The 27,731-nt window shown below is 44.9% G+C and overlaps 1 protein-coding gene and 1 long non-coding RNA gene across 4 annotated transcripts; one reads left to right on the plus strand and one right to left on the minus strand.

Annotated features, from left to right (window-relative positions):
* The first annotated feature begins 4,557 nt into the window (after positions 1–4,557).
* HHEX (hematopoietically expressed homeobox) lies at positions 4,558–27,600 on the plus strand. Of its 3 annotated transcripts, none has more exons than XM_020782906.3 (5): positions 4,558–5,124; positions 14,064–14,242; positions 16,477–16,527; positions 20,722–20,923; positions 21,200–27,600. In XM_020782906.3, the coding sequence occupies exons 1-5, from the start codon at positions 4,728–4,730 to the stop codon at positions 21,250–21,252; spliced, it is 882 nt and encodes a 293-aa protein (XP_020638565.3). In that variant the 5' UTR covers positions 4,558–4,727; the 3' UTR covers positions 21,253–27,600. The 3 variants fall into 3 exon arrangements, with proteins under 3 accessions (XP_020638565.3, XP_020638567.3, XP_020638566.3); XM_020782908.3 differs by having other exon boundaries at positions 20,722–20,910; XM_020782907.3 differs by having other exon boundaries at positions 20,722–27,600.
* Positions 9,417–11,206, minus strand: LOC144588408 (uncharacterized). The gene is made up of 2 exons (XR_013543951.1): positions 10,982–11,206; positions 9,417–10,364 (listed from the first exon to the last, which is right to left on the minus strand). It is a non-coding gene; the product is annotated as an uncharacterized LOC144588408 (long non-coding RNA).
* Positions 27,601–27,731: the final 131 nt, after the last annotated feature.

Raw genomic sequence — 27,731 nt, forward strand, 5'->3', positions numbered from 1 at the left:
AAGGGGAGGTGTGTATAAGGGGTACGTCCCGGCGTTTAGACCTGTCAAAGATCCCAGGATACGAAAGGGCCCCGGGTTGGGAGGGGGAAACCCTATCAAGGAACGAAGGAGAGGGTTCCAGAGCTTCACGACGGTGTCTTTCGGCTGGAGGGGAAACGCGGCGCCTTGGCCATCTGACCCCAGGCAGGAGGTTGGGTTGGGGGGAGTAAGAAACACGGCAGACTCTGTCTCCGGAGGGGTGGCGGCGGCGGGTAGATAGTCCACCCGATTCCTTCGATCTACTAAAAGAGCGATCCCATGCCTCTTTACTTCCCGAAGACTTACTCCCGAGGTGAGGCTGCCTCGGTGTGCGTGTGAGAGAGGCAACTGCAGCCAGGCTGAGTGTACTACTTCTGTTGTGCTTCGGACGCTTCTGTGATGAATGTCGATCCTTTTTTTTTAAAGCGGGGCGGGGGAGAGCGATCCCACAGGGTTCCTAACTTAGGGCGCAACACAGAACTATCTCACGCGCATCCTCGGGTCCACAAAAGGGGGCGCCCTTCGACCTTCAGAGGGCTGTTCTCACGTTTTGTCCGGGAGGGTTCTCTACTGCCTCTCCTGCGTTATGGTCACTCGTATTCGAAGTTAGGAGTCCTTTTTGTGCAACGAGCGCACCAAAGCCCACGGATTCCCTCCCATACGCGAGAAGGAGAGGGAGAGAGAGAGGGAGAGAGTGAAGGTGGGGGTGAGGAAGTTTTATTTTATCCAGAAAATAATTAAAATCTCATGCATTTTTATTGGTTTGAGTATCCAGCAGAGTGGAAATATTGAAACTTCAAGACCCCTTGTATTAAAAAGTCACAACTGTTCAATTTTATGAGTTCTGACTGTGTGAAAAAACGGACGGGGACAGCTTTAGTGGGAGAAGGGAAAAAAGCGTTGGACGTTGGGGCCCCGAATGGCTATAAAAAAAATAATACAATCGCCTATAAAACCGACGAGAGTGATATTAAAAATTATGGAGCTCCATAAAGGCGACATTTCGTGGAGGGTTGGAGTTCAGAGTTCGTTCGTTCTCTAGAACCAGTTCCATTGGATCGGGGGGGGGGGAATCCGGGGCGGCCGTGGCGGTGGAACGAAAAATTAAATGCAGAATTGCTGATCCCCCCCCCCCTTTTCGCTGGGGTTATGCATCAGCCCAGGAATGTAATAAGTCGGCTATTGAAACTTCCTTTTAACAAGGCCTATTGCCTGTATAAAACTCGGCAGAGAATAACCTCTTCCCCGGTTTATTTGGTTCCCACCCCTGGCAGGGCCGCGACCGTGGGCTGCCTTGGATCCCCTTGGATGGGGGGGGGGGTGACTGGTGGAAAGAGTGAGGCCGAGGCTCGACCCGCTCCTAGGATCCGCGTCGTGATCCCGCAAGGCGGCGAGATCAGCGTTTTATGGACAGCGTCTGAAGGAAGTGAAGCCGCCCATCCAGCGCTTCCAGACGAGAGTATTAGCTTAATTCCCTGGGAGAGGGAACGCGCGCGGGGCGGGGGCGAGGGGGGCGGGAGGGGGAAAGGGGGGGAAAAAGAGAGGAGTCCAAGGCCTGCCTTAAGGGGACGAAAGTGGAGGCCGGGAAACTAATCAAAAGCGCGGCCTTGGCAGACGTCTGTGGTGGAGCTCATCTTCCTGAGACCCTCGCGAAGTCAATGAGGCTTCTTTCAGGAGACACGCCTTCTGGGCGGCTGTGTATTATTGCATTAATATACCTCCGAGCATCCTTTTCTTCTGAAGGCCCGTCCGGATTGATGCTGGAGAAGAACATTTAGCCGCACAAGAAACGGAGAGGAACGGGGCGGCGGTCGTTCCCCAAACGGCTCGCTGGCTTTGGGGTGACGCTCTCCATCACCCCCGCCCAGTATTCTTGGGACTACATATATAAAAAGGAGAGGGGAACATAGGCACGCAAGAGGGCGATTGGCCAGCCTCCACCCACACGTTTAATCCTGGTTCCTTTTTAAAAGGAAGGGACGTGGGCTGCAGTGGGAAGGGTTCTAAGCTTTGGAAGGATCGAGTTCCAGCATTCCTTGTCGGGAAAGCGTTTTCAGCTGAAGACAAGAGGGTTCATGGGGGAGGCAGGACTGCAGGAGGGGGAAAGGGAGGCCCTGATCCTTAGGAGTAGAGTTGCTCCTTTCATTGAAGGGAGTAAGCACTTCCGCAGGAAGGTGTGCTCCAAAACACGTGGGTTTTCCGCTATCTGATCTGGAAACACTTGTTTGCGTCGTGTTTTCTTCTCCCTTGCTAACTGGAAATTAACAGACTGGAAATTAACCGGACATAAAATGGCTTGCGATATTTTATTTTATTTTAACCCTTTCTCTTTTAAGAGGACCCAAGGCGGCTCACACTATTAAAAGGCAGTATTTAAAGCTAACTACAGTACTACAGTGAGTAGTGATACCTCACTTTCCCAAGGAGTCTTCTCTTCTCATGAGATGGCCGAAGTATTGGAGCTTCAGCTTCAGGATCTGTCCTTCCAGTGAACACTCAGTGATTTCCTGATGTTGGGAAAGTGTGAAGGCAAGAGGAGAAGGGGACGACAGTGGACCAGATGGTTGGACAGTGTCATCGAAGCAACCAACATGAATTTAACCCAACTCTGGGAGGCAGTGGAAGACAGAAGGGCCTGGCGTGCTCTGGTCCATGGAGTCACGAAGAGTCGGACACGACTTAACGACTAAACAAGGACGACTACAGTGAGTATACAAATACTAAAAAAGATCAAACAAACAACATACTAAAAAACATAAGCAGCACCAAAACACAGTCAAATCAGCAAGGGACAAGAATCCATTTAAAAACCAACACAAATAGCCAGTCAGATACTCAGGGAAAGCTTGCCTGAAAAGAAAGTTCTTCGCCTTCTTGTGGAAAGAAATTATGAGACCGTGGTTGCCTTGCTTCCCCCCTCCCCCCCAAAAAAGGAGAGAAATGGCGTAGTATCGGAATGCATGTCTTTTCACCCTTCCACCGTCTGATTCTGGCCGTGGGGTTGGGTAGCATTTTCAAAGGTCAATGATATTTCTCCTCAAGCATGTCTCTGAAGTGTGTGTCAACGCAAGTTGATGGTGAACGTGTTTGCCATGGGCTGTGAGACCGTGAACGATTAGCAGGAATGTGCGCTTCCTTCTTTAGTGTAAGCGCCAGTGTCTGGAAAGGAGACTCCCCAAAATTCTCTTGGGATTCAGCTTGACTCGTCTGGTAACTTGGTCTAGCTCTGTTTTTCCTGGGAGAAGCCACGCATTTTGTTTCAATCTTTGTGATCCTGGCATCGAGAAGATCAGTGAACGTCTGAAGAGGTTACCACGTCTTTTCCGATCTCGTCTGTTTGGGGGGAAGCCAAGGAAGATCAGGGTTTCTCCAGAATGGGAGAGGGTGAGCGTGGCTCAATAGTAACGCGTGCAGCTCAAAACATGGGCCTCTGTCCCGAGAGGAGCCCTGAGGGAGAAACATGGTGATCCCCAAACCAGTCATTACCTGCCAAGCTAGTGACGTTGCAATCTTTTGCGAAGAAAAAGTGTGACTGACGCACTGAATGAATGAATGAATGAATGAATGAATGAATGAATGAATGAATGAATGAATGAATGAATGAATCAAGGGGATCTCGCACTCAGCTACACAGGGGCTGAGGTGAAGTAAGAGAAAGATAGTATCTGAGCCCCGCAAGCCGCTTTGTTTTGCAAAATTCCGTATGAGCTGTGAGAGACAATACAAAGACGAATACAGAGAGAGGCCTTCCAGGTTGCGTCACTGGGCCATCAAGACTAAGTAGAAATTCCAATTAGAGTTCGGGGATTAAAAGAAGAATATAAAGAGAGCCGTGCTAAGTTTTTTTTAAAAGGGAGAGAACGGGAGGTGGGAAGAAAACCATCAAGGCTCACAACTACCTGGAAATCACCTTAGTTGACCTTTCGGAGCCCTGACTCGCAAATAACAAATGAAACAAGCGCGCGAGGAATAATGAAACACGGAATTTGTCCGTGTGAAGACAAATTCCGTGTTCCATTGAAGGCACCGAGAGGAAAGGCGCACCGATCTCTCAAGAGAATTTCTTCCTGAGACTGATGGATTTCCGCTCCCTGGAAGCGTCCTGGGAGGGTTTGGGCTGCCGCCGGGCTCCTGCCCCTTTTTTTGAAGGTTGCAGGTGATGCCGAGTCCAGGATGAGCGACGTCTGGCGCGGGCTGCGTTATTAACTAGCCCAAATGAGCTCATAAAATTAAAAAGCAGCCTCCTGGGCCTTTAACCCGGGAAGGAGGGGGATCCCCGCATGAGCGCTTCCTACTGGGAGGAAACGAATTGTTGCAGTTCTGTTCGCTATTTAAATAGTAATAATAAACCCAATCTGGAGGACCGCGAGCCGTCCTGCCTCTCTCCGTCGCTCCGCCCGGGAATCCTTCGCTCCTCGGCTGTCGATTGCCGCTGCAGGGGGGCGGGCGGGCGAAGGGGGGGGGGCGCCACCGGGTGGGCGGAGCTTCTCCTTCCTTGCCCCGCCGCCTCATTGGCTCGCCTCAGACCCGACAGGAAGCGGCTCCGCCCAGCCGCGCTACCCGGTGGGGGGGAACCTGTCGCGCCTGGCGGGCGAGCGCAGGGTTCTGGGGCTGCCGGTGCCACGGAAGGAGACCGGCGTCCACACGCAGGATCGGAGCGCCGAGCGGGACCAGAGGAAGCCCCCCGGCCAGGGCCAGGGCCGTAAGCCATGCAGTACCAAGCCTCCGGGTCAGCCTCTCTGCCCCCCATGTACGCCCCCAGCCCGGTGCTGCAGCCGGTGCACCCCACGCCCTTCTACATCGAAGACATCCTGGCCCGGGGGGGGCCCGTGCCGCCACCTCCGCCTCCTCCGCCTCCGCCGGCGCCGGCGCCGCTTCCTCCCACCCTGCCTTCTCCCAATTCCTCTTTCACCAGCCTGGTGGCCTCTTACCGGACCCCCATCTACGAGCCGACCCCGATCCACCCGGCCTTCTCGCACCACTTCGCCGCCGCCACCACCGGCTATGCGGCCGGGCCCTATGGGACTGCAGGCGCCGGCCCTTTCTACTCGTTTCCTCGCGCCGTCGGAGATTACGCGCATGCCCTCATCCGGCATGACCCCCTGGGTAAGCGGAGCAACGCGAGGAGGGTAAGGGTGGGGGGCAGAAGGACGGGGCCTGGGGTGTGTGTGTGTGTGGCAAGGGTGCCGTGGAGGTAGCGGCAAGTGCGGGTCATATTTCTTCAGTCCGAAAGATGTCTTTTGTTTTAATGGATACGGACGCACTGGGCTGTCGTGGCGCACGCGATGCCTGTCATTGAGGCTCTCGCACCAGGCTCTCCGCAGGCTCTCCCCGCACCTCACCAAGATGCGGAAGCCCCTGCCTGCCTGGGAGGGCATCTGAGGTGAGTCCCGTCACCCCGTTAAGAAGTTACCCCGCCTCCCAGCTTCTCAAGGAGGGTTTGGAAGGCGACCTTGCAATCGCCTATTCCGCATTAGTTACCCAGGATCCACGAGGCAGTTTAAACGCTCCGTTATAACCAGGGGTTATTTGGTGGTTGGGGATTGTTTCTTTCCTTACTTGAGCTGCTCGGTTTCTAATAGGTTTTTTTTTTTTTTTTTTTTAAATAGCTCAGTTTTTCTTTTCATGCGGGAGTGGATTGGATATTTTCGCCTGGTGTAGATCTCTGGGAGCAATTCTTCCCGCCTTAAAGGCGACTTCTTGAGCCAACACGCACCCCAGCCCCTCCCTGAATGGCTGCTGGCTTTGCCACAGAAAATGCTGGGGCTCTTTTTGACCCATGGTGGGATAGGCTTGGACTGGCCAAAGAGCCCCTGCTGTCTGGCGCGCTGGTCTGTCCGGTCTCTCAAAGCTTATGCCCCAAACAGTCTCTCTCTCTCTCTCAGTCCGTCAATCTTAAATCGCAGCCCGTCAGTCAAGGAATCAATCTCTCCAGCCACCGGCATGTTTCCTGCCCAACAAACAACGCCGACGGAGATTTGTCAGTGAAAGGAGCTGAGAAAGGCAAACTCGGATCTTTCGGAGGCATAACATTTTAAAAAAAAATTATTTGAGTGCCTCTTCACGTGAAAATGTGAAGGATTTTATATTTGCCACTTGCGTGCCTAGAACTGAAATAAGCCTCCTGAAGGTCCCGTCCGCCGCCAAACCCCGGAGGCTCCCTCAATTAGGGTTTGTTGGTTGGTTGGTTGGTTTGTGTTTTGCTCTGTCTTAGGGTCTAGACGGTAAGTAAGAACAACGCAGTTTAGCCTCACTTTAAAATGTAAAAGTGGTTTTTGATTTTTTTCATTTTGGTCACAAGCTAGATGCGCAAACTGTAATAACTTGCTAGTTGAGACCACACTAGCAATGGATGAAGCGAGGTGTGCAGTCCACGTACCTCTTATGCCCGATGAAACTTGTTCGGCTTAACTGTGCCACATCAACCCGCCTTTGTCTTTGCTGCAACCGAGTAACACGGACCCCCGGGAAAATTCTGCATTCATTAGAAATAAGCAAATAAGCTCCCCTGATCCTGCTTTGCAGTGGATGCATTTAAAATCGGGGGGGAGGGAATCCTAGTGGTACTCATTCACACCTTCAGGATTTATTCACTGGAGTCATACTCATAAAGCCGACCACCCCTCTGCGTAGATTTCCCCGCCCTTCCATCTATTTCCTTAAATTAATACCCCTTTTAAAGTAGGCTCTGCTGAGGAGGTGGTGCGGGAGCAAGTGGGTGTAAGGCTAAAATCTTCAAAACTGGGCAAAACTCATTCAGAAACGTGAGATCTGTTTTTTTTTTTAGGGACGCGTTTAGGTTCTAAGAGAAAACTGCGAGTAAAGGGGCTCGGCCCCCAAGATTCTAGTTTACAACCCTAACAGGAAAAAAAAAAGGGGGGGGGAGTCCCTCTGGACTTGAGTCAAAAGAACTCTCCCTTGTTTTTCTCTACTGCCTTTTGAAATGGGGTGGGAGGTCACAGCCCCGCTGATGTCCAAAATAACACCGAAAACGAGCCCCAGTGGGTGCCCCCCGGCCCTCCCCCGTCGGCCGCCTTGTAGATCTGGCTGCCTTTAAGATTGCAGGATTGACCGTGCCGTCCCAGAGAGCTTGGCTGACCCTTTTCCGTTCATACAGGATATCTTGGGTTCTTGATAGGAGTAAATCTGGTTTCAGAAGCTGTTAAATGTTTTCCTGGCCGCCCGAGCCGGCTCTTCCTCAGGAGCCTTGCACGGTGCTGATTATTTTATCGACATCCTCAATACAGACACATTCAGGAAACACTCGGCTTCTGATAGCCCGGATCCGTTTTTCTGATATTGTTCATTTCCTCTGTGTGGGATGGGGCTTTATGACAGCTAAAATAACTCGTTGCTTCCTCAAAAAAAAAAAAAAAAAAAAAAAAAAAAAAAAAAAAAAAAGAGGCTGTTTTGCACCAGAATCGCTGAAGCCTGACGCAAACGAAATCTTGGATAATCGTGTTTGCATTTCAGTGGCAGACAGTAATACAAACACCCAAGCGGTGGTGGGGCGGGCGGAGGGGGTTGCGCACTGGAGAGACCCTTTGAAACTGGGCCGTTGTGCTTCCTTCTGGTGACGTGTCACAGCCACCCGCTCCTGTGCCCGTTTACGGAGCTTGGGGGGGGGGGAGTCCCGCTGTGTTCCTTCCACGGGGGTGGGGGAGACAGTCGCTAGTCAAGGGGCTCATAGGATTGCGCTGCCCCTTTCTCTGAGCCTATGGGCGTGTGATTCAGTTAGCAGGAAGCTATGCAGACCTGAACACCCTCCGCTTACTCTGCCTAGTTTTCTAGGGGTCGCGGCTCTTCAAGTCCTCCTTGAACGTGGTCAGGATTGTGGCGGACGGATCTGTTACTTGCAAACAAAATCCCACTGGGATATTCCAAGATAAAGTGTTGAGGATTACAGAGTGGGTTAACAATCATAACTGCGTGCCGTCAAGTCAATTTCGATTTATGGCGACCCTTTCCAGGGTTTTCTAGATAGAGAATACGTAGAAGTGGTTTGCCATTCGCGTCTTCGGAGGCCGCCCCTGGAACTGTGCAGATGGCCATGATGGGCTATCGGCAATTAAGTTGTAGTTTTTCACGGGCTGAGCCGGGAGTAAAATCCACGGAAGTCAGGTTTGATTTTAAGTAGACACGTGTAGTGTCGGCTTTTAGGATACACGCTTACCCACTCAATTGGGGAGAAATGACTCACGAAGTCAGTAAATCAATGAGAAGTGTATAAGGGCTGCGCTGTCAGACTGCAGTCTTAAACACATGTAAAGCTAGGGCGCAACTAATTAGCTGAAGGGGCTTATTTCTGTTTTAAAAGTGTTGCCACTGACAGCTAATTAGCTGCCTTCGGGATACGATCCTATATAGCCATTGTTAGATGCATCCAAAAAATCTCAGTGAGACTCCCTTCAAAGTAAACGTGGCTCCTGAATCGGTCTACAAAGAGAGACGGCACCCTATCTTGCAAAATTGTGAGGACAGACAAGATGGGCAAAACATTTCGTGCATAAAATATTTTAATTCGGTTAATCAGACACCAGTATAATTAGGTGTAAAATTGTAAAATTTCCAGAAGCGTCTGACTGGCCATTGCTGAAAAGAGACGTTTGGTCTGATCCCACCAAACGAACTGTGCGTTCCTAATGTTGTGGAGCAGGCATTCCTTTTTAAAATAATTTGCAAAAATTGAAAAAAAAAATCTGACAACAAAGGCAACTATAGAGGCAGGAGAAGAACGATTCACCTTGGACGAAGAGTGAAATGACTCTGAAAAGTAGTGATTTGACCAGTCTTTCAAGGCTGTAATGCTGATTCTCTTCTCTCTTCCCACCCCCCTTCCCCAGCAGCGGCTGGCTCTTCTTTAATTTGTTCCAATAATAAGAAAACAGGAAAACCTATTTGGTAGGGAGGGCCAGGAAGACAAAGCGGCTTCACGGCTACTTTTTACTGTAAGCAGGTTGGGCAGCAGGGCCTAAAACTCTCTATTCCCCTTCCTCTTGGACATATCTCGCAGTCCCTCCAAAACCAATCGGTCCCAATGAAATAAGAGGCGCAGCGGAATCCTGTCTTCGCTCAGAAACAAGCCCTTAAACTGGCTTAATTTGGCCTTGTTTCCAGAGGGCCAGGATTGCACTGAAAGCAACCTACCTTTTATGCTCTTTGTATATATTGCCTGTATAACATATATTGAAGGTTTTGGGCAGTCTTAGTACAGTATACACGAGGGAAAGGTATGAAAGGATGATGATTATCATTGCTGTTTCACTGAAATACACTCAGTTTTTTAAATAAAAAAATTGGAATCAATGGATTCTACGGAATTTGTTTTGACTCAATTTGAAAATTAAACCCACCGATCAGCTTGGGCCTCCTTCCAAGTAAACGTGATTAGGATCAGGATGCAAGTTGCAGTTCATTTAGCAGGAGGGTATTTCCGAAGATCTGAACTTTGGTCAGGTTTAACGTGAACACTCATTTCCACGAACAAAGTTTCTGCTTTAAACATAAATATTTTTCTCACCACCCCAAACCCCTGTTAAGGTACTTAAGTTAGGTTAAATTATTTTTGTTCCCTTTTTGGGGGGGCCAGAAACTACCTTTGGAGACTTCCAAATATCACTATAAATACAGAAATGGAATGAATGCAGCAAAACGCAACTTCCAAAGTAAAATTAAAGTAAATAAAAAATTTAAAACTAAAAAAGAATAAACTACAAATCAAACAAAATTCTTCTTGCCTAAAAAAACTCAATCCAATTCTTCTCGTGGCAAAACAATAAGAGAGAAGGAGAGAGAGAGAGAGAGATTTAAGCTTCACTGTGAGACACAGTATAGCCCATAGGCGCTCCGGATATACGGTTTATGGTTTGGACATCAGAGTGGGATAATAATGCCTTCCATTAGGTACCTTCCATTAGGTACCTTAAAACGGCACAAAAGTGGTGCAAAAGTGGTCCATCTTAAGCTACCTTTGCACGACTTTCCGAACATGATATGGTCCAAATGAAAGATATCACCCGGCTTTGATTTTTAAAAGAATTCTTTTGGGATAAACTACTTAGTTTTTTTTTCTTTTTTAAATTTAAAATTAGGAGTCTGGATTCCAATCTCTCCTAATAGTCTGGGTCTGTTTCTGGAAACTTAAGAGTGTAGTTTGTAGCTATTCCACCTTTTCTTATTAATTGGATTTTCCAGGGTCGGGGAATTTCCAGACTCTGCTTTTACTGTGCAATCGTACCGCTGCATTCCTGGAAGTTAGTCCGACTTCCGGAGGTCGTGGTCTTCAGTTTGCAGCACTTCCGTGTTTTCTTCTTGTTTCTTCCATTTGTTTCCTTACTAGAGAAACGCTTTAAAGAGAAAAAAAAAAGACACAGGAGCTGGGCGATGCTTTTTCCTTGTGATCAGTACAAGTCCTCACTCTGGAAACATGGTGTCATTTAATGAAAAGACGTTGAAATGGAGCTAGGGCTCAGAAACATCCTCCCCCCCACCCCCACCCCACGGAAAATTTACGGAAGGACCCCACTGGGGCAGTTACTCTTTCGTCTTGACTTGTTCAACAGGATTGTTGGGAGGAGCTTTAGGATAGCTCAGTGATTTAGGCATCTGGCTGTCGAGCCAGAGGTTGGGAGTTCGATTCCTCACTGGGCCTCCTTGACAGGGGCTGGGCGCGATGATCCATAGGGCCCCTTCAAGCTCTGCAGTTCTAAGATTAAGATAAATAAACTGAGGAGGAGAGCCGCCTATAAGGCTGAGCCCTTTAGAGGAAAAGAGATAGGAATGTAACTAACAAACAGTCATTAAAGCTAACACCTGGAGTTTATGGCTCCCCAAAGAGTACGGAATCGGCCATTGATTCAGATGGCTTTAGAAATGTATTAGATGTGTCTTATGCAGGATGATCCCAATGTTGGTTAAATGAGAGATTTAGGGTCAGCTGCTGTCGCGCGGAGGCTGTGCTTACGGGAGCGTCGCGCTTTTGGGTCCGGAGAGCCTTTGTCCTCCTCCGGATCTGGGGCTCCAGCCGCCTCTCGCGCTTCGCTGCTTTCTTCGCGCGTGGGTTGTATGTGTGACATGTGCTTTCCCTTCAGAGGCGGCGGCTTGCTTCCTCGGGTTCGTGCAATGAAAGAGCAGGGAGGAAGCCTGGGGTGTTTCTTCTTCTTTTGAGCGCAAGACCAACAGGAAACACATTGACGGAAATGTTGCCATCGGCCACCGCTGAGCGGCTTTTAACTGTCCCGGTCTGGACTGAGGTGCAAGCCGGAGGACGCCTGAGGTGAAAGGTTGTGTGTGTGTGTATGTGTGTGTAAAAAGACGGTCCTGCCAGGAACCAAAGCTAACCCCTGCCCCTGTGGCGCAGCCTTAAAAATAGGGATTACTCCCCCCCCGTTTACTTACTCCCTTCGGCAAAGGGGTAAGTAAAGGGGATTATGCGGGTAGAGGGTGTGATTAATCCATATATGAATAAAAATAAAACTAATAATAATAATCATAATCAAGTCACTTCCGATTTATGACCATCCCATGGCTTAGTGGCCTCCAAGCGATGCTATCCTTAAAAGCATGGCTCAGGTCTTGCAAACTCAGGGCCAAAGTAGGGCAGCCTATGGTTGGGTCATTTTTGTACACCTAGAGTTTAAAGGCATTGCACACTGTGTGTTGGACATGGACATCTTCACATACCTTTATATGTCCCTATAAGAATAGGACAGATTCTTAGGTAATAGTTTTTTCTTTGTATAATGGTGTAAATAGGATTTTTGGGGGTAAAAATAAAGGACATAATTAACCCTCATGCACTAGGAAGGAGGGATCTATTACAGCCCTCCCCCCCACACCTGTCCTTTCCTTGCAAAGTCCACACAAAATCACATGTTCTGTAGAAAATTTGCAGCAGTGTTCTTGAACAGGTGCAAAAAACATTGCCCAGATTTAATTCACTGGCCACCTGCACTATGTCTCAGTTGGAAATCAGCAGAAAGATAGATAGTCCCAGTATATCTACTAATTTTTGCCCTTTTGTGTGGGTATTATTTGGTGTTACCCATATGCCAACAGAAAATCAAAATTATATTTCATAGAAAAGTGAAGTTGGAAAGGGCCTACAAGCCCATCAAGTCCAACCCCCTGCTCAGTGCAGGAATACAATCAAAGCATATCTGCCAGGTGATTATCCGAGTTTTTCTTGAATGCCTCCCGTGTTGGTGCACTCACCAACTCCCAAGGTAACTGGTTCCACTGTGGTACTGCATTTAAATTTACTAGACCCGGGATTACTTAAAGAACTGCAATTCAAAGCATGTTTACCCCTGAGGAAGTCTCTTCAGCTCAGTGAGACTTACTTTTACCAACAGGGGCACCACTATGATGCAAATGCCTTAATTAACATGTAGGGAAGAAATTGTTATATGCAATATTTATTTATTTGTTTAAAATATTTGTTTTTTACACTGCCAAGCATGCTGAGATACATTTGTGGGTTTTTCTGCTGTGTTTGCCAAATACATTGGTTTGGTTTGGATGAGTGGGGGGGGGGGAACACTCTGCCTCAGGCAGTAAAGTTTTGGGCGGACCACCCTACACATATCTTAAATCATGTTTGCCAGGCCCCTGGAAGCTTGGCAGTGACTCATAGTGATGGAGTTTCCATCTCAGATGATGGAATCACAATGGCACCTGACCCAAACTTCTACAGAAAGTGGGGAAGGTTAAGTTCCACCAAGTATTGGAAGCCAACTGAAGTTTGGGGTCTGAAGAAATGTATGTGAAATGGCCCTTAGGGCAAGGGGAATGAATAATTTCCAAAGCAGGGATCCCCTCAGTCTATGGACTCTAGTTCACAGAATTCTAGTTCATCCATATAAAACTATATATATATATTCTGCTCTCTCTCTCTCTGTGTGTGTGTACACACACACACACAGCATAATATATATACTGTATATATAGTTATATATGGATGAAGTAGAATTCCATGAACTAGAGTCCATAGACTGATACACACACACACACATAGTGATGCCCCGCAAGGTGTGTGTGTGTGTGTGTTAAATAAATAATATAAATATCGACATTCCATTTCTTAGACCTTCCAAGACCATTTCAAGTAAAAAAAAAAATTGGAAGCAAGATAGGTCAACATGTTATTAATCTTTTTGCAAAGAATCACATGGTCTCATCCTGTAGAGATCTACTCTTTTAAAGAGAGGTAACAGTGATCAGTGGTGTGAGGTGCGGGACAATCAAAACCTACTCCTTTGGTGAGGACACGCCCTTTGACATGCTGCCACCAGTTGATCTCTTTATCAATTTATATTTCCTATGAAAGATTAAGGTCCATCCAGTGCTGACTTTTAACAGAAACAGGTTTATTGATTTCACCTGGTTTCAGGAATAATTCTTAAGCGCCTTCTTAAAGTTACACAAAGCTTCAATATTGTACTTTAATTTCTTCTATCTTAATTAATACAGGTCACACACTGACTAATCACTCCTTAAACACTTTCTCTCTGCCCCAATCCCCCCCCCCAACTCCTTCTCCCCTCTCTCTGTCTCTGACTGAACCCCTTCTCCCCCAGGCTCTGTTTCTCAGTCACCCCCTTGGCCCCGCCTCACAACCACATTAACATACACCTTATGAATAATGCGTAAGTTAGGGTGGACGCCACAAGTGGGGGGAAGGGGAGAGGTTCTGGATGACTTGTTACCTGGCATATTCATGAAGGTGAATGTGCGGGGGTTGAACCAGAGGTCAGAAACGTTACTTTTTGGACTGCGAGTTGCGGAAGCCCCCTGGCAGCAATCTGGGACATGGATTCACGCCGGACGGAGGAGGGGCAAGAGATGAGCAAAATTTTCATTTATTTTTTTTTTGGCTTGCTCCCAGAATCCTTCAGCCAATGTTGCCAGAGAGATTTGGGGGCTCGTAAAAAAACAAACAAACGAAAAAGAAACTTTTCCAAGTACGAAACTGGCTGAAGGTGGGAAGGGGCAGCTCTGGCGATGGCTGGGACGCCCGCGCTCACCTCGTGTCTCCCTCCCCTCAGGGAAGCCGCTGCTCTGGAGCCCCTTCATGCAGAGGCCGCTGCACAAGCGGAAAGGCGGCCAGGTGCGCTTCTCCAACGACCAGACCCTCGAGCTGGAGAAGAAGTTCGAGACGCAGAAGTACCTCTCCCCGCCCGAGAGGAAGCGCCTCGCCAAAATGCTGCAGCTCAGCGAGAGGCAGGTGAGAGTGAGCGACCCCCCCCCCCACGGCCGCTGTCTTTGCCCCTTGCCGCCGCGCGCCCCCCTTTTTTCTTTCTCCCGCCAAAACCCGAGGCAGCCACGGGGGGCGAGGGGCGGAGCGAGCGCTTCCTCGCCTTCTCCAGAGTCTGCCTGCTCGACGCTGCCCATTCGCTCGCCGACAGCGGCAGAACCCGGGATGGTGGTTTTTAGGTGCCCGAACAGCCCCGAGCCGACCTGCCTTTTACCGCGAGCAAACCCGGCTGGGGTGCGCGGGACACCCTCTCCAGTAAATAGCGAGGAGCCCGCGTCCTCGTGCCTCCCACTGGGAAAGATCCCCCCCCCCCCCGCCTTGGTCGCTGCCGCGCCAGATATTTTTGTCTGGTGGGCCTGAGGACCAACGTGCCGGGCTTTTCTCCTTTCCATGAAAGGATTCACCTTCCCATATTCCTCGGGGCACCGAGAAAAGACAGCTGATCGTTCAGTAATTTGCTGTTGTTTGATGTTTACCACCAGAGAAGGGAAAAGGCGCTTGTGGGCTTTTTGGGTACCTAAGGGTTCCCAAATGTTGGAGTGGCTTCACTGGAAAGTGAATCCGCAAAACCCTTTCCTCTCCCTCTGGGAATCCTTGTTTCAAGAGTGCAGGTGCACTTGTTTTGATCGTCGTAGTTTAGGCTTCTATTTATGTTTTTATTTTATTTTTTTCCCCTTACCTTAGCTGGATGACAGGTTAAGTTCAATGTTACCTCTCTTTGTTTCACCTTTACACCAGATGCCATTTTGAAAGAAAATTCAGTTCTCTTTAAAAACCCTCTGGTTTATGAATGTGGGATGTTGTGCTTTTTTATCCATGATTCAAACCTCCAGAAAATGACCTGATATTAATGTAATATATCATGCATTGATTTCCCCTTTGAAGACTGATGCCAGGAGCCTGTTTTCAGAAATGTTTACTGGAAGCACTAGGGGTTGAACAAATGCAACTGCTCTGTACTTTTGTAATGCAGAAATATTTTGAACATAGCCTACAAAATTCCCTGGAGATTCATGGCAAAATATCCCTTTCTGGAGGACTGTCACTCTGTCACTTTCCTAGAAAACATGTCTTTTGACTGTTTCTGTGACTTTTCATTGCCCTCCAACTATTCTCAGCCAGTTAGATGCAACCATGTGTCTATTTTGCAGTGCTGTTATTGGTAAGCCTGTTCTACACATGCTCAGTTTATAACAAAGTAGTTTCTTTACCCCCTTTAAAGGCCTTTTTGGAGAATCAATATTTCAACTCCTGCAGCCTTGATTCCTTCCAAATACAATGCAAAAATGCTTTGAATGTGCCTTACAAAATTGTATGCTAATTCCTGGAGATAATGGCAAAATGTCCCTGTCTGGAGCACTGTCAATCCTTTATTTTATTTACACAAAACTTTTTTTGTACTCTTGACTGTTTCTGTGTCCTTTCATTGCCCTCCAAACATCTGGACTACAAAGCTGCTAACAGCTTTGGAAAATTCTTTCTGGTAAGCCTATTCCATGTATGCTCAGTTTATAAGAAAGTCCTTGCTTTAGCTTTTTGAAAGGTCCTTTTTGAGGATCAGTGCTTCAGCCCCTGCAGGCTGGATTCCTTCCAAATAAAAAAACAGGTAGAACCAAGCATTCTCTTTCAAGATAAACAAGATTGGTCTTTTCAATTTATTTGATATGCTTCAAATATAAGGACTTTTCAGGTCACTGGTTACTGCACAAGGGAAACACTTTTATATTTTAAAAAATAACTCAAAAACCTTTTGCCAAAACATTTCCAAATCTGACACAGAGCAAGAACAGACTGTCTGCTATATCTGTGCCACATTTGGTGTTGATCTGCAGTCCAGTTTCAAATGTACCATTTATTTGGGCTGCTCCAGTTTTCAAATTACCTTGAAGAATGTTAACTTGCTCTGCCAGTACAGTAACATCACTGCAGAAGATAATTCAGAGGTATCAGCTGGAACCTATGTGTGTTCACTCAGAAGTAAGTCCCATCCTGGTTATCTGTTTACTAATAAGTTTATATAGCATCACAGCCTGTTTACTTAGAAATACTTTTAAAGAATTATGTTGGAAGCAAATATAATAATTACTCCAGTTGTATTTAAAAGGATTTTTCTCTGTTAAGTATTTTTTTTCTTTTCTAGCTTTGATCTCTGTAAATCTTTCTCCCTTTAATGTCCTCCTCCTTTTTTCTTTTTCTTTTTCTAGGTGAAAACGTGGTTCCAAAACCGCAGGGCTAAATGGAGGCGCCTAAAGCAGGTAGGGAAAACTGCTCGGGCTCTCTTGCAATGAACTATTTTTTTGTTTAAGAACTCAAACAGGATCTAAGAAACTGAGGCAAACCCTGAGGGAGTGACCAGGAGTTTAATGGGAGAGTAGGAAAGATAGGAAAAGGTCTAGTGGAGGAAGAAATAAAAGAAGATGGAGATCAAGAAGACAAAGGCAGAGAGTTATACAGTGGGGTCTTGACTTGAGAACTTAATCCGTATTGGAAGGCGGTTCTCAAGTCAAAAATCTGTAAGTCAAGTCTCCATTGACCTACAGTGCATTGAAAACCGATTAATCCCGGAACAGGCCGTTTTTGTTCCATTTTGGTTTTTTTCTGATCTGTAAGTCAAATCTCAGTCTGCAAGTCAAACCTACATTTTGCGGCCAGAGAAGTCTGTAACTCAAAAAGTCTGTAAGTCAAGCCGTCTGTAAGTCAAGGGTCCACTGTATTGTGTACTAGTGCACTTTCCCAGCATCTGTCAAGGCAGAGACCACAAAGCAAAGGACACTCAGACAAGCAGAAGAAAGTAAAAAGGTAACACGGATTATGGAGGGAAGAGTCACTTCTGCAGTGGTGATTTGCAAAGTGTGTGCAATGTTTGTCTTCATGCCCAAGAACAACATGGTGTACATATGCCTTTGAAAAGACCTACAAAGCTTCAGTTAGTGCAGAATACAAATTCTCCTTCTCTGCATGGGGAAAGAAAGCAGCAATTAGCTGTTTTGTAATTTGCAGAGAAAGGGAATCTGCATACTTCCTTCTTCTGTCATGGCTTTGCCAGAACTTGTGGGACACTGGTGAGATACCCACTTGTGGATTCCCCTGGTCTCCCTCTGGAGTCTTAGTTTCATTGCAGATTTCCATGGTTAAAAATGCCAAGCCAGATTTTTAGACTTACATCCTTCCCGCTCCCTGTTTTTTTTATACCATCCAGCCGGACAAAGAGTTCCCTAGAACTTGAAAGTTTGTGTATTTTGTGAATCTATAATTTATCATTTAAGTGTCATCCATTTTTATCCCTGTGGCTTAACATGGTTGCTTTCTTTATAAAGAATTTCAGTTATTGTTGGGTTTTAAAATAGCATTAAATTAGTCAGTGTTCTAGTACTATACAGTACTTCATTTTACTCTACTATATTTTATCATTAGATCTTGCTGTATATTTTAACCTGTGTATTTTTAAATAACTATTTCAACCTGTTCTTATGTATACCTATTCTTAATCTTGTTGAAATTTGCATTCAGACCTAGTTTTGGAAGAAAGGTGGGATGCAAGTCAAACAAACAAACAAACAAACAAACAAACAAACAAACAAACAAACAAACAAACAAACAAACAAACAAACAAACAAACATTATGAAGGTGAAAAATAGTTATTTTAAATTTTCCCTGAGGTTGTTGTGAAGTGTTGGAATGCTGTCTGGGAGAAATTCCAGCAACAGCAATGCTGTTCCCCCTCCCTTTCTTTTCAGTGCCAGATGAAAATGTTTTTATTTCCCTGGAGTGTTTTAATTTGTTTATGTTTCACTAGTGTTCAGCTGTTTGAAGTCTTGCTATTCCCCCCTCATTTTTAAAACTTTCTATTTATTGTATTCACATTTATTTTATCCTCTTACATTAATTGGTGAAGTGTGTGGTCTACAGAAGGTTCAAAGAAATATGTTTAGCTACTCTGAGTTCCAAAAAGTAATTTTTAATTGGTGAGAACTTTCATGTGTTCCTTTTCCTGTTTTTCTTTTCCCATTGTTGCAGTTGTTCATCTATCTGCTCATTTGATATTCCCTACTTCCTCCCCAACTAATTTTTAGTTACTTGGGAGGAAGCAAATGCAGAAATCAAGAAATGTCACTTACAAATTTTGTATATTGTACACCCTCTTAACCCAGAATTAATCCATCTTAACCTAGAGTTAAGATGCTTGGACAGTATCACCGAAGCTACCAACGTAAATTTGACCCAACTCCGGGAGGCAGTGGAAGACAGGACGGCCTGGCGTGCTCTGGTCCATGGGGTCACGAAGAGTCGGAGGCAACTTAAGGACTAAACAACAACAACAAAAAAAACCCTAGAGTTATCCTTGTATCACCTGGTTTTGGACTCCCAGGTAATGCTTCACCCAATATTATGTATTAAGACTGGACGTTGTGATAGATCAATGCTCTATCGTTAAATTGGGGTAATGAATTATTATTTTTTCTTTTGGTCTGTATGATTTTGATACTGTAGATCTTAAACACACATTTCTGTACTGTATGTCCACTAACCAGGAGACTCTGATCCACCAGACTCGATGGAATTCGAGTAAGCATACATGGGTTTCAACTTTTAGATCAGTCTGTAAAGTCTCATTATAAAAGTGAAATGTCTAGTTTTAGCCTTGGATGGTGGCAGGGCATACTCATGAGCTCTGAATCCTATTCCTGAAATTTTGGAAAGGAATTACTGTATATCAGTCCAATTATTATTTGAGGGTTGTGCTTCTTTTCACTAAAGGGTGAGACAAATATTGTAAAACTAGACCAGGTTGTTGCTGCTGTTATGCATTGTCAAGTTGCCTCCAACTTATAGCGATCCCCCAGAAAACACTTTGCAATCCCCTTCTTGGTCACAACCCCAGGCTGAGAAACACTACTTTAATACCTTTTCTAAGTATTCATTGAGATACAACCAACATAGTTTAAAATCAAAGTTGACTAGTCTGTGGGTTGCACACTGCTACATATGTTATTATTGCTGCATGTGCAACAATAGATACTGTGCAACAGAGCAAATCAGCATTCTATAAGGCAACTCAAAAAAATGTGGGCACCCCAATTTATTTATTTATTATTTATTTATTTTATTTATATCCCGCCTATCTGGTCGTGTCAGGACCACTCTAGGCGGCTAACAACATAAAAATAATACAATAAATGTACATATAGAAACAATTTTACATATCAAAAATACTAAACAAAATGGGAAAGCTATAGGAGAGGGAAAAAGGGCGTTAGGAATTGTCTGATGGGAAGGCCTGCCTAAACATCCATGTTTTAAATTGATTCTTGAAAATATCCAGCGAGGGAGCCATGCAAATCTCAGGAGGTAAGTTGTTCCAGAGACGAGGAGCCACCGCCGAGAAGGCCCGATTTCTTGTCTTCTCCTTCCGGGCCTCCCTTGGCGTTAGGCTCCTCAGCCTCACCTCCTGGCTCGCGCGAGTGACACGGGTAGAACTTGGTGGGAGAAGGCGTTCCACCAGGTATCGAGGTCCTAAACCGTTTAGGGCTTTATACGTGAGCATCAACACTTTGAAGTTGATGCGGAATCGGATGGGCAGCCAATGCAATGCGGCCAGAGTGGGTGAAATATGTTGGTATTTCCTCACTCCACTGAGTAATCTGGTTGCCGCATTCTGCACCACCTGTAGTTTCCGCAGCAGCCTCAAAGGTAGCCCCACGTAGAGCGCATTACAGTAGTATGACTTTGGAAATTAAACTTGGGTCAGTGCCAAATCTGGCATCATTCACACTTGTTGAAAAACAGCCCTGACAATTGCTTTGTATTTAGCTGAGTAGTGGTTAATGAATGAAAAAAAGGAGTCAGCTTCTGGGATTTTAGCTTTCCAGGTGTCACTTTGTGAATGGTAGTAAGCACAAGAGGGTATCCTATAGACCACCTTGACTGCTGCCATTGGTGTTGTCAACATTCAAGCTGCCCTTTGCTATGTAAAGGAAACATCCTTTTTCCTGCTTCCAGTGCAGGCACAATATTATGCTGCAGTATTGGGCTATTTCCTGGATTTTTGAATTGTGGTCACAAAAGCACAATATGCTACATTTATAAACGGGAGTTTTTTGTTTTGTTTTTTAAATAATTGAATTAATATTAGTTTCGATGGCATAATTAGTGGTGTGTGAAGCTAGTGAAACAAGAATCTTGCAGTTTCCAATGGGATGGTCACACCAATTTGTTGCAACAAAAACAGTAAAGAGGAATACCACTCTTCCCACCTGACCATTCCGGTCCAGCATCAGGAGACACTGCTTTTTTTCTTTTGACTACAACTCCCAGAATGTCTCAACCAACCAGTCATGTTGGCGGAAGGATTCTGGGAGCTATATTCCAAAAAAGTAGGTTTTCTGAGCCCTGCAGCTCTTTCTCTCTTATTTTGCATTTGTTCCAAATCACTTCTGTTTGCTTTTAGGAGAACCCTCAAGCCAGTAAAAAAGATGATTCTGGGAGTGTGGATGGTCACCAGGAACCCAAGCAAGAAGGTTGCCTGAGTCCGGAGCAGGAAAAGGAACCTTCTCCAGGACAGTCACAGTACACCTCCTCACCAGTTTCCCAGGAAGATTTGGACTCTGAAATTTCTGATGATGACTCAGATGAAGAGGTGGATATTGAAGGTGACAAGGGCTATTTGAACAGTTCCCATCAATAGGGCACTCAGATGTCTTGCTGATGGACTTTCTTGCTGCTTGCACTTTAAGAAGAGTTGGTTTGACAGAATCCATTCTTGCTATGAAAGAAAAGATTCATCTTTCAATTTGAAGAGGGGGGGGAAAGCCTAAAGCTGAGCTTTGTAATTCTAACTGTTGGTCTTCTTGTTTAGACAATCCATTGAAAATGGCATATCTCCTTTTATGAAATGAACGAAACCTTTTTTTCCCACACACTCACAGATTATTCTGTTTCATATCCTGCTGGGGATATAATACTACATATTCCTCCATGAATTTGGTGGCATGAAGATCGCTAACAACAACAACAAGAAGAAGAGCGGAATGAAAATGATCTCTCTCATTTAGAAAGGTGAATTTTCACTGCCGGGATACAACGTTTTGGAAAGACACCAGGGATGCAGTTGAATACAGGACTGAAGTAACATTTTGCATGGCGTCACAGAGGTTGCCTTGGTGAAAGTGGGAAGTACCATGTAGTAGATCCTACCAAGAGTGCTTTTACTCATCCACTAGAAACAATGTGTAACCCACATGGGTGATACATGGAGACTGGAGGCATACTGGGATCTTTAAAAATGCTCTTGATTTTTAACATTTTTTAAAAAAAGTTGAATAATAGGAATCATGATGTTGGGAGGGAGAAAACTTCCTCTCCTTTTAATCTGATGGGTCTTCCATCCTTCTCTAGCCTGGTGGCCTCCAGATGTTTTTGAGCAGATATGTTGAGGATTATGATACAACACATCTGGAAGGCACTAGGCTGGGTAAGGGTGGTCAGTGTGCATGTTTATGTTTACTGGTATCTCTGTGGTTTATTGATACATTTTAAATGTACGAAGTTATAAGGAGGCATAATCTAGGGGTACATGATGCAGTCAAGTTGCTGAAGCTATATGGGTCTAGAACTGGCTAGTGCCAGGTGGGGAAACCATTAAGCAATCTGTCCAGTTCCATATGGGATGGGGCAAGTGAAACTGCTGGCTATTAAAGTCGCTGATCAAGAAAAAGGGTAGAGTAGGAACTGTAAAGTTCACCATAGGGATCACTCAGGCAGGGCAATCCCAAATCATAATGCAAGAAGCAATCCAGTCAAACAGGGTCAAGGCAGTCTAGAGCAAGGGAATCAGAAACAAGGCAGGAATTGGCATGGAAGTTACATCCAGCACTTTCCAGAGCCACCTTGCCGCCTGAACAGCCATAGAAGTCCAGGGGGCAAGGGGACAACCCAGCCACGGGGTTTGTCCCTTGATTCTCTCAGAAAGAAAGAGTACTTGTGAAGAAACAACTTACTCATGAGCAAACTTTTCCTACAGCTGAGCACTCCACCTTGGGACTTCTTATGTTTTCAGTCTTCTCTTCGCTCCTGGAGTCTGGGAGGTTGTCCCATCTCCTCCTCAGACTAAGCTGCTGCGCTCCCATTATCCATAGGCTCAGCCTGTTCCTGTGTCCCTAAGAGTCTGGCATCTCTTGATTCAGCCTCCTGGTTTCCTGAGGGTCCAGGATCTGCAGGATCAAAGAGATCCTCCATCTCATCAGGCTTTGGAATGTCTCTTTCCTCAGCTCATCCTCACTGAAGATTCCTCCAGTCATGACAGAATCTCATGTAACAGTACCTTGAGTTCCATCACAGAAGAAAGATGAGGTATATCTTTAATTTTTAAAAAAGGTATACAGTGTGTGTCTTTCCCAGAGCATGGAAATATTACATTTTTTTGGACCATAACTCCCAGGATCCCCTAGCTAGCATGATCAGGAGATGGGAAAACATAAATAAAATAAATATCCATACATTTTCTGAACTCTGTTAATTCCAGATAAGGCACAGCTAAATTTGTGTTAAATTATCTCGTTTATGTGCTTGCTCAAGAAGTCACAGGATCAGACTCAGATCAATTTCATCTGCAAGAATCCCAGCAAACAACAGGAACTATTAGATAACCCAATGGAAACTGGTCTATGGTGAGGAATTCTGCCCGATACTGTTCTGTTGTGGCTTTGAATGAAGGCAAACAGTGCAGTCCTACACATCTTCTGAAAATCAAGCCCCACTGAGCTCAGTGAAACTTATTTCCAAGTAAATGTATATAACAGCCTTCTCTAACATAGAAACCAAAAGACTTGGTGAGCTATTCCCACAGCTTGCCATGCTGTGCTGTTTTTAATTTGTATCCTCAGCTGATTTTAATGTATTTTAATGGTTTTACAGTGAGGCTGGTTCATATGATTTGTGATTTTTGTTTTTTGGCTAAATGTGATTTTTTTTGGTTAAATGTGGTAAATAAATTTATTTGTTTATTCTTTTAAAATGTTTGTAAGCCCGCTTGAACACATTTTTTTTAGTGGAAAAATGGGATATAAATGTAATCTCCAGCTACTTAAATCCCCCTGCCTAAGTAGGGGTGATGGGAGTTACAGTCCAACATAGCAGGAGATTGCCATACAAGGGAAGGGAGCTGTATAGGGTTAGGCCTAGTGAAATGTTTTCTAACTATGTAGCTTGCTAATTTTAGTGCATCTATTTAATTTCTTAAATGATTTCTGTATTGTACTTCATCAACCAGGGGCCACAGTTGTATATATATGTGAAGTCAAACTGTTCATCGTGAAAATCTTGCCTGGCAATTCTGTATACATAGAAATCTACTCGCCTGAATCAGAGTTTGGCTATTTGATATTTCCATTGGGTGTAAAGAAGCCACGTGTAAGCCAGGCTGTCGAAACTTCATCGGCATGAAAACTTTAACAAGATTTGTTTTGTGAAACTGTTTTTTCCCCCTGCTGGTTGTAACCCTGTTCAAGCATTCATTGTGCTAAGTTAAGAATTCTGAAACTGCTGGGTGACAAGCAGAAAATAGTTATAGATTGTGTAAGTAACACAATGAAATGAAGGCTGCTTTATACCAGGATAAATCGGTCTAGCTAGTCCTTCAGTAGCCTGTGAGCTGGAAACCTACTGGTTAGATTACTGCAGTGCATTATAGATAGGCCTGACTTTGAAGGCTGTTCAGAAAATGCTGCAAAATGCACTAGCCAGCTTGACCACTGACCAGAAAGTCTGATCATATGTCATCTATTCTGGCGAACTGCACTGGCGGCCAATACATTTCTATCCCCAATTCAAAGTGCTGGTTTTAACCTGTCAAGTCTTATATGGCTTGGGACCCATATGTTAATATTTGAAGCCATTTTCTGAGTTTGTTCTGTAAGAGGGTTGGAAAACGGTAGCAAGGCAGAAGGTTTTTTTTGTCTATTGGTCCTAACCCTGTCATATTTTCTGTACCTTGTTAACAATGCAACCCTAGCTTAAACATATGTTGGCATTAGTGGGTTTGAAATACCGTAGGACCCCTATATCCTCAAGGAATTGGTTCTAAGCCTTCCTGTGGATACAGAAAACCATGGATAATAGCGAACTCTATACATAGCATGGTCTCTGGCTCCCTCTAATGGCCAGTTCTGATAATTACATAGTGGAAATATATCTTTTTAGGTTGGTTTTTCTTTTTAATATTTTCAGACTATGGATTAGTGAAACTGCTGATACGGGTCCTGCAGATGGGGGGGGGTGTCCTACTGTAGACACAACTCTCTTGTCTCACCACAGCTGCCTGTGAGCTGGTGAATTTCTGAAATAGCCTGGCAAAACTGCTGCACAAGGGCTAAGAAGTGGAAAAGGGAAAAAGGTGAGGGAGGAGCGCACACCAGATCCAAAGCTCCTGTAGCTTATGGAGAAAGCCGCTGTGCCTGCATAAAAGTAGGTGAAGTTACAGTTCCAAGTGATTTCCTACATCTCTGGGGAGGGGTTAGGATTCAGCATAAATCTGGCCGAGTATTAGCTGAGCTATTCTCAGCCAATTTGGCTAGTACCTTACTTGATTCCTCCAGGAATTCTGATGGGATGGAATGGGTTTATATTTTTTTAATATTTACCTTTGGCCATTGAATTATCCCTGTATTTTGTTCTTGTGAGGACCTGTTGTTTATACTGTGTGTGTGTTGTTTTTGCTGAGCTAGATCTTAAAAAAAAACCTAACAAAAACAAATGAAATTGATAATGATGGCAATACCTGCTTTGATTGTCAGCAGCTCTTCAGCCCTTTTGCTTCACCTGCTACTTTATTATTTATCTAGAGATGACAGAGATCAGACTTGGACCTTTCAAATGCAAAATGTAATTTCTGTCTCATAATGCTGATCCCTCCTCCCAGGAGATAACCCAAGAGTTTCTGGCCACCTTTCCCTTTCTTATTGTATGTCTTGTCTTTTCTTATCTTAGGTCTCTTTAATCATTAATAGTTCCTGTTCCTCCTTCTGTGACCCTTAAGGACAAAGGAGAGATGAGGTAAACAAAGACACACAAGGTTCAGAGGGAGAAAGACAGCTAATTGCTACTGATTTCTTGCATCCTTTATATCCTTTAGCCTTTTCTTCATCTCAGTGCCTGACTGCTTTTAGGTGATGAATGTGAGGTGTGGCTAGGCTTCTAACAATGAGGGAATAGAGGCCTATCTTAATTTGAACCTTATTTTTGACTAATTGCTTTGAGATGAAAAAAAAAAAAACCAAGGACTTCTATGATGCCTTAAAGACTGTCAGTTTTATTTTAATATGAGCTTTCATGGACTAGTTTCTTAGATTCATGGAGTATAATCTAGGTTCAGGTATATATACAGGAAAGTAGACAATGGGACTTTCTTCTGAGTAGACCTGCATAGAAATCAGTGCCAAAGACTGCATTTCTGTGGACACTTACCAAAGAATAATCATGCCATGAATCAACTTCCAGATAACCTCACCTGGTTGACGGAAAATCTTCACAAATAATCATGTTTCTTTTTGAATAATCGTGCAATGTTAGGAAAGTGTGAAGGCAAGAGGAGAAGGGACGACAGAGGATGAGATGGTTGGACAGTGTCATTGAAGCAACCAACATGAATCTGACCAAACTCCGGGAGGCAGTGGAAGACAGGAGGGCCTGGCGTGCTCTGGTCCATGGGGTCACGAAGAGTCGGACAAGAATGAACGACGATGAAACCTGAAACTCCAGCATGCAAAGCATATGCTGTTTGAAAGACTTTGGATCCCTGCTTACTGCTTTGTAGGGTACATTTTTAAACATGTAATTGTGACAGAAGTCCACCCTCCCATCTACTGTGTTTCTCCTAGTGTTAATGATGACATTGCAAAAACTTGTACAGTGGTGCCTTGCTTAGCGACGTGAATCCGTTCCAGGAAAAACGTTGCTAAGCAACTTAATCGCTAAGCGATTTTTAAAAGCCCATAGAAACGCATTAAAACATGTTTAATGCATTCCTATGGGCTTAAAAACTGACCTTATGCAAAGATCCTCTATAGGGGCAGACATTTTCCGTGCCTCTAAAGCGAGGCAAAACAGCGGGCGGCCATTTTGTTTTTCCGGCAGCCATTTTGGAACCACCATTCAGCTGTGCAAAAAGGGTCGCTTTGCCATGATCACTTCCTCACAATCATCACAACACGATTTTTCCCCATAGGGGCCATTTCTAGGCTATTTCATCGCTCAACGGAGCGATCACTAAGCGAGGCACCACTGTATTTTTAAAAACCCTGTTTGGATGTGGATTCATGGAAGATGGGAATAGAGCTTTCATGACTAAAAAGCATGTTTTTCCCTTGCCGGATGTTCACAGGCTACAGATCCCATTATTTCTGAACCCTGATCAATATTGGATGGCATGGTAGAAGTTGGAATCCAGCCATGACTGAAGGGCCGCAGTTCCGGGGCCCTAGCCTAGAGGAAAACCAATCCCCCCACAGTTCTGTTTTTACAATACAAAGTTAACAGTACTGCTTACCTTATAGTAAACAAACAGGCAAACATTTATGGCCAGTTTAACCTTTATTCCTTATATCGTACCTGCTTATGAAATGAAGCCGCCACCACATTCATGATTTGAAACAGATTAGCTCCATCAACCAAAGCTTAACAAGGCAGTGCTTTGACTATCACAAGGATGGAGGGCAGATGGAACCTGCAGATTTTTTTGGCCTGCAGCTGTCATAATACCATATGCTCTGCTGGCTAGGGAAGCTTAAAGTTGCAGTCCCAACTGCATCTGGATGGCCACATCAAGTTCCCCACTTGTGGGCTCCCACATCCACTCCCTGAAAGGGGATAGGCTATAATTGCTTAGTTTCTTATGTCTGTTATGAGATTCTTAAAATTGCCCTTCTGCAAGAATGGCATTGTGGGTACCCAGTGCGGTGTAGTGGATAGAGTAATGGAGTAGGACTCAGGAGACCTGGATTTGATTCTGCCATGGAAAACTTACTGGGGTGGTGGTGGAAATGGTAAAACTACTCCTTAAATACCTCACTTACCTTGAAAACTGTATTGGAGTCGCTATAAGTCAGTTCTGACTTCATACCACATAACAACAAAAATGGCACTAACTCTTTAAGTAATCTAGTAACTAAATATTTTACTTGCTGTTTGTAGATCTGTTTGGTAATAAAGCCGTAAGGGGGATGTAGAATGGAAAACATTCCTGTGGTTATACACCTCTTTCTCTCATTGTTCCTATTGTGCACATATTTTGGGACAAACTTGTTTGTGAAATAAAAATGGATCAGTACCTCTAGATGCTGGGTGGACATTACTTGCGTCATTTTTATCACAATTCTAGGGGCTGTCTCCTTAACTGCCAATTAGGGTGGAATCATTTGTCTCTTTCCTGGAAACTCTGGAATAAGTTGCCAATCTTTCCCATTC

Source organism: Pogona vitticeps, chromosome 3 (assembly GCF_051106095.1).
Source record: "Pogona vitticeps strain Pit_001003342236 chromosome 3, PviZW2.1, whole genome shotgun sequence".
Taxonomy (NCBI): Eukaryota; Metazoa; Chordata; class Lepidosauria; order Squamata; family Agamidae; genus Pogona; species Pogona vitticeps.

Excerpts from the sequence above, each read along its gene's own strand:
- HHEX (XM_020782906.3), top strand. The coding sequence starts at position 4,728 with ATGCAGTACCAAGCCTCCGGGTCAGCCTCTCTGCCCCCCATGTACGCC. Across the intron at positions 5,125-14,063 it reads CATCCGGCATGACCCCCTGG|GGAAGCCGCTGCTCTGGAGC; the intron begins GTAAGCGGAGCA and ends CCCTCCCCTCAG. Across the intron at positions 20,924-21,199 it reads TGAAGAGGTGGATATTGAAG|ATTATTCTGTTTCATATCCT; the intron begins GTGACAAGGGCT and ends ACACACTCACAG.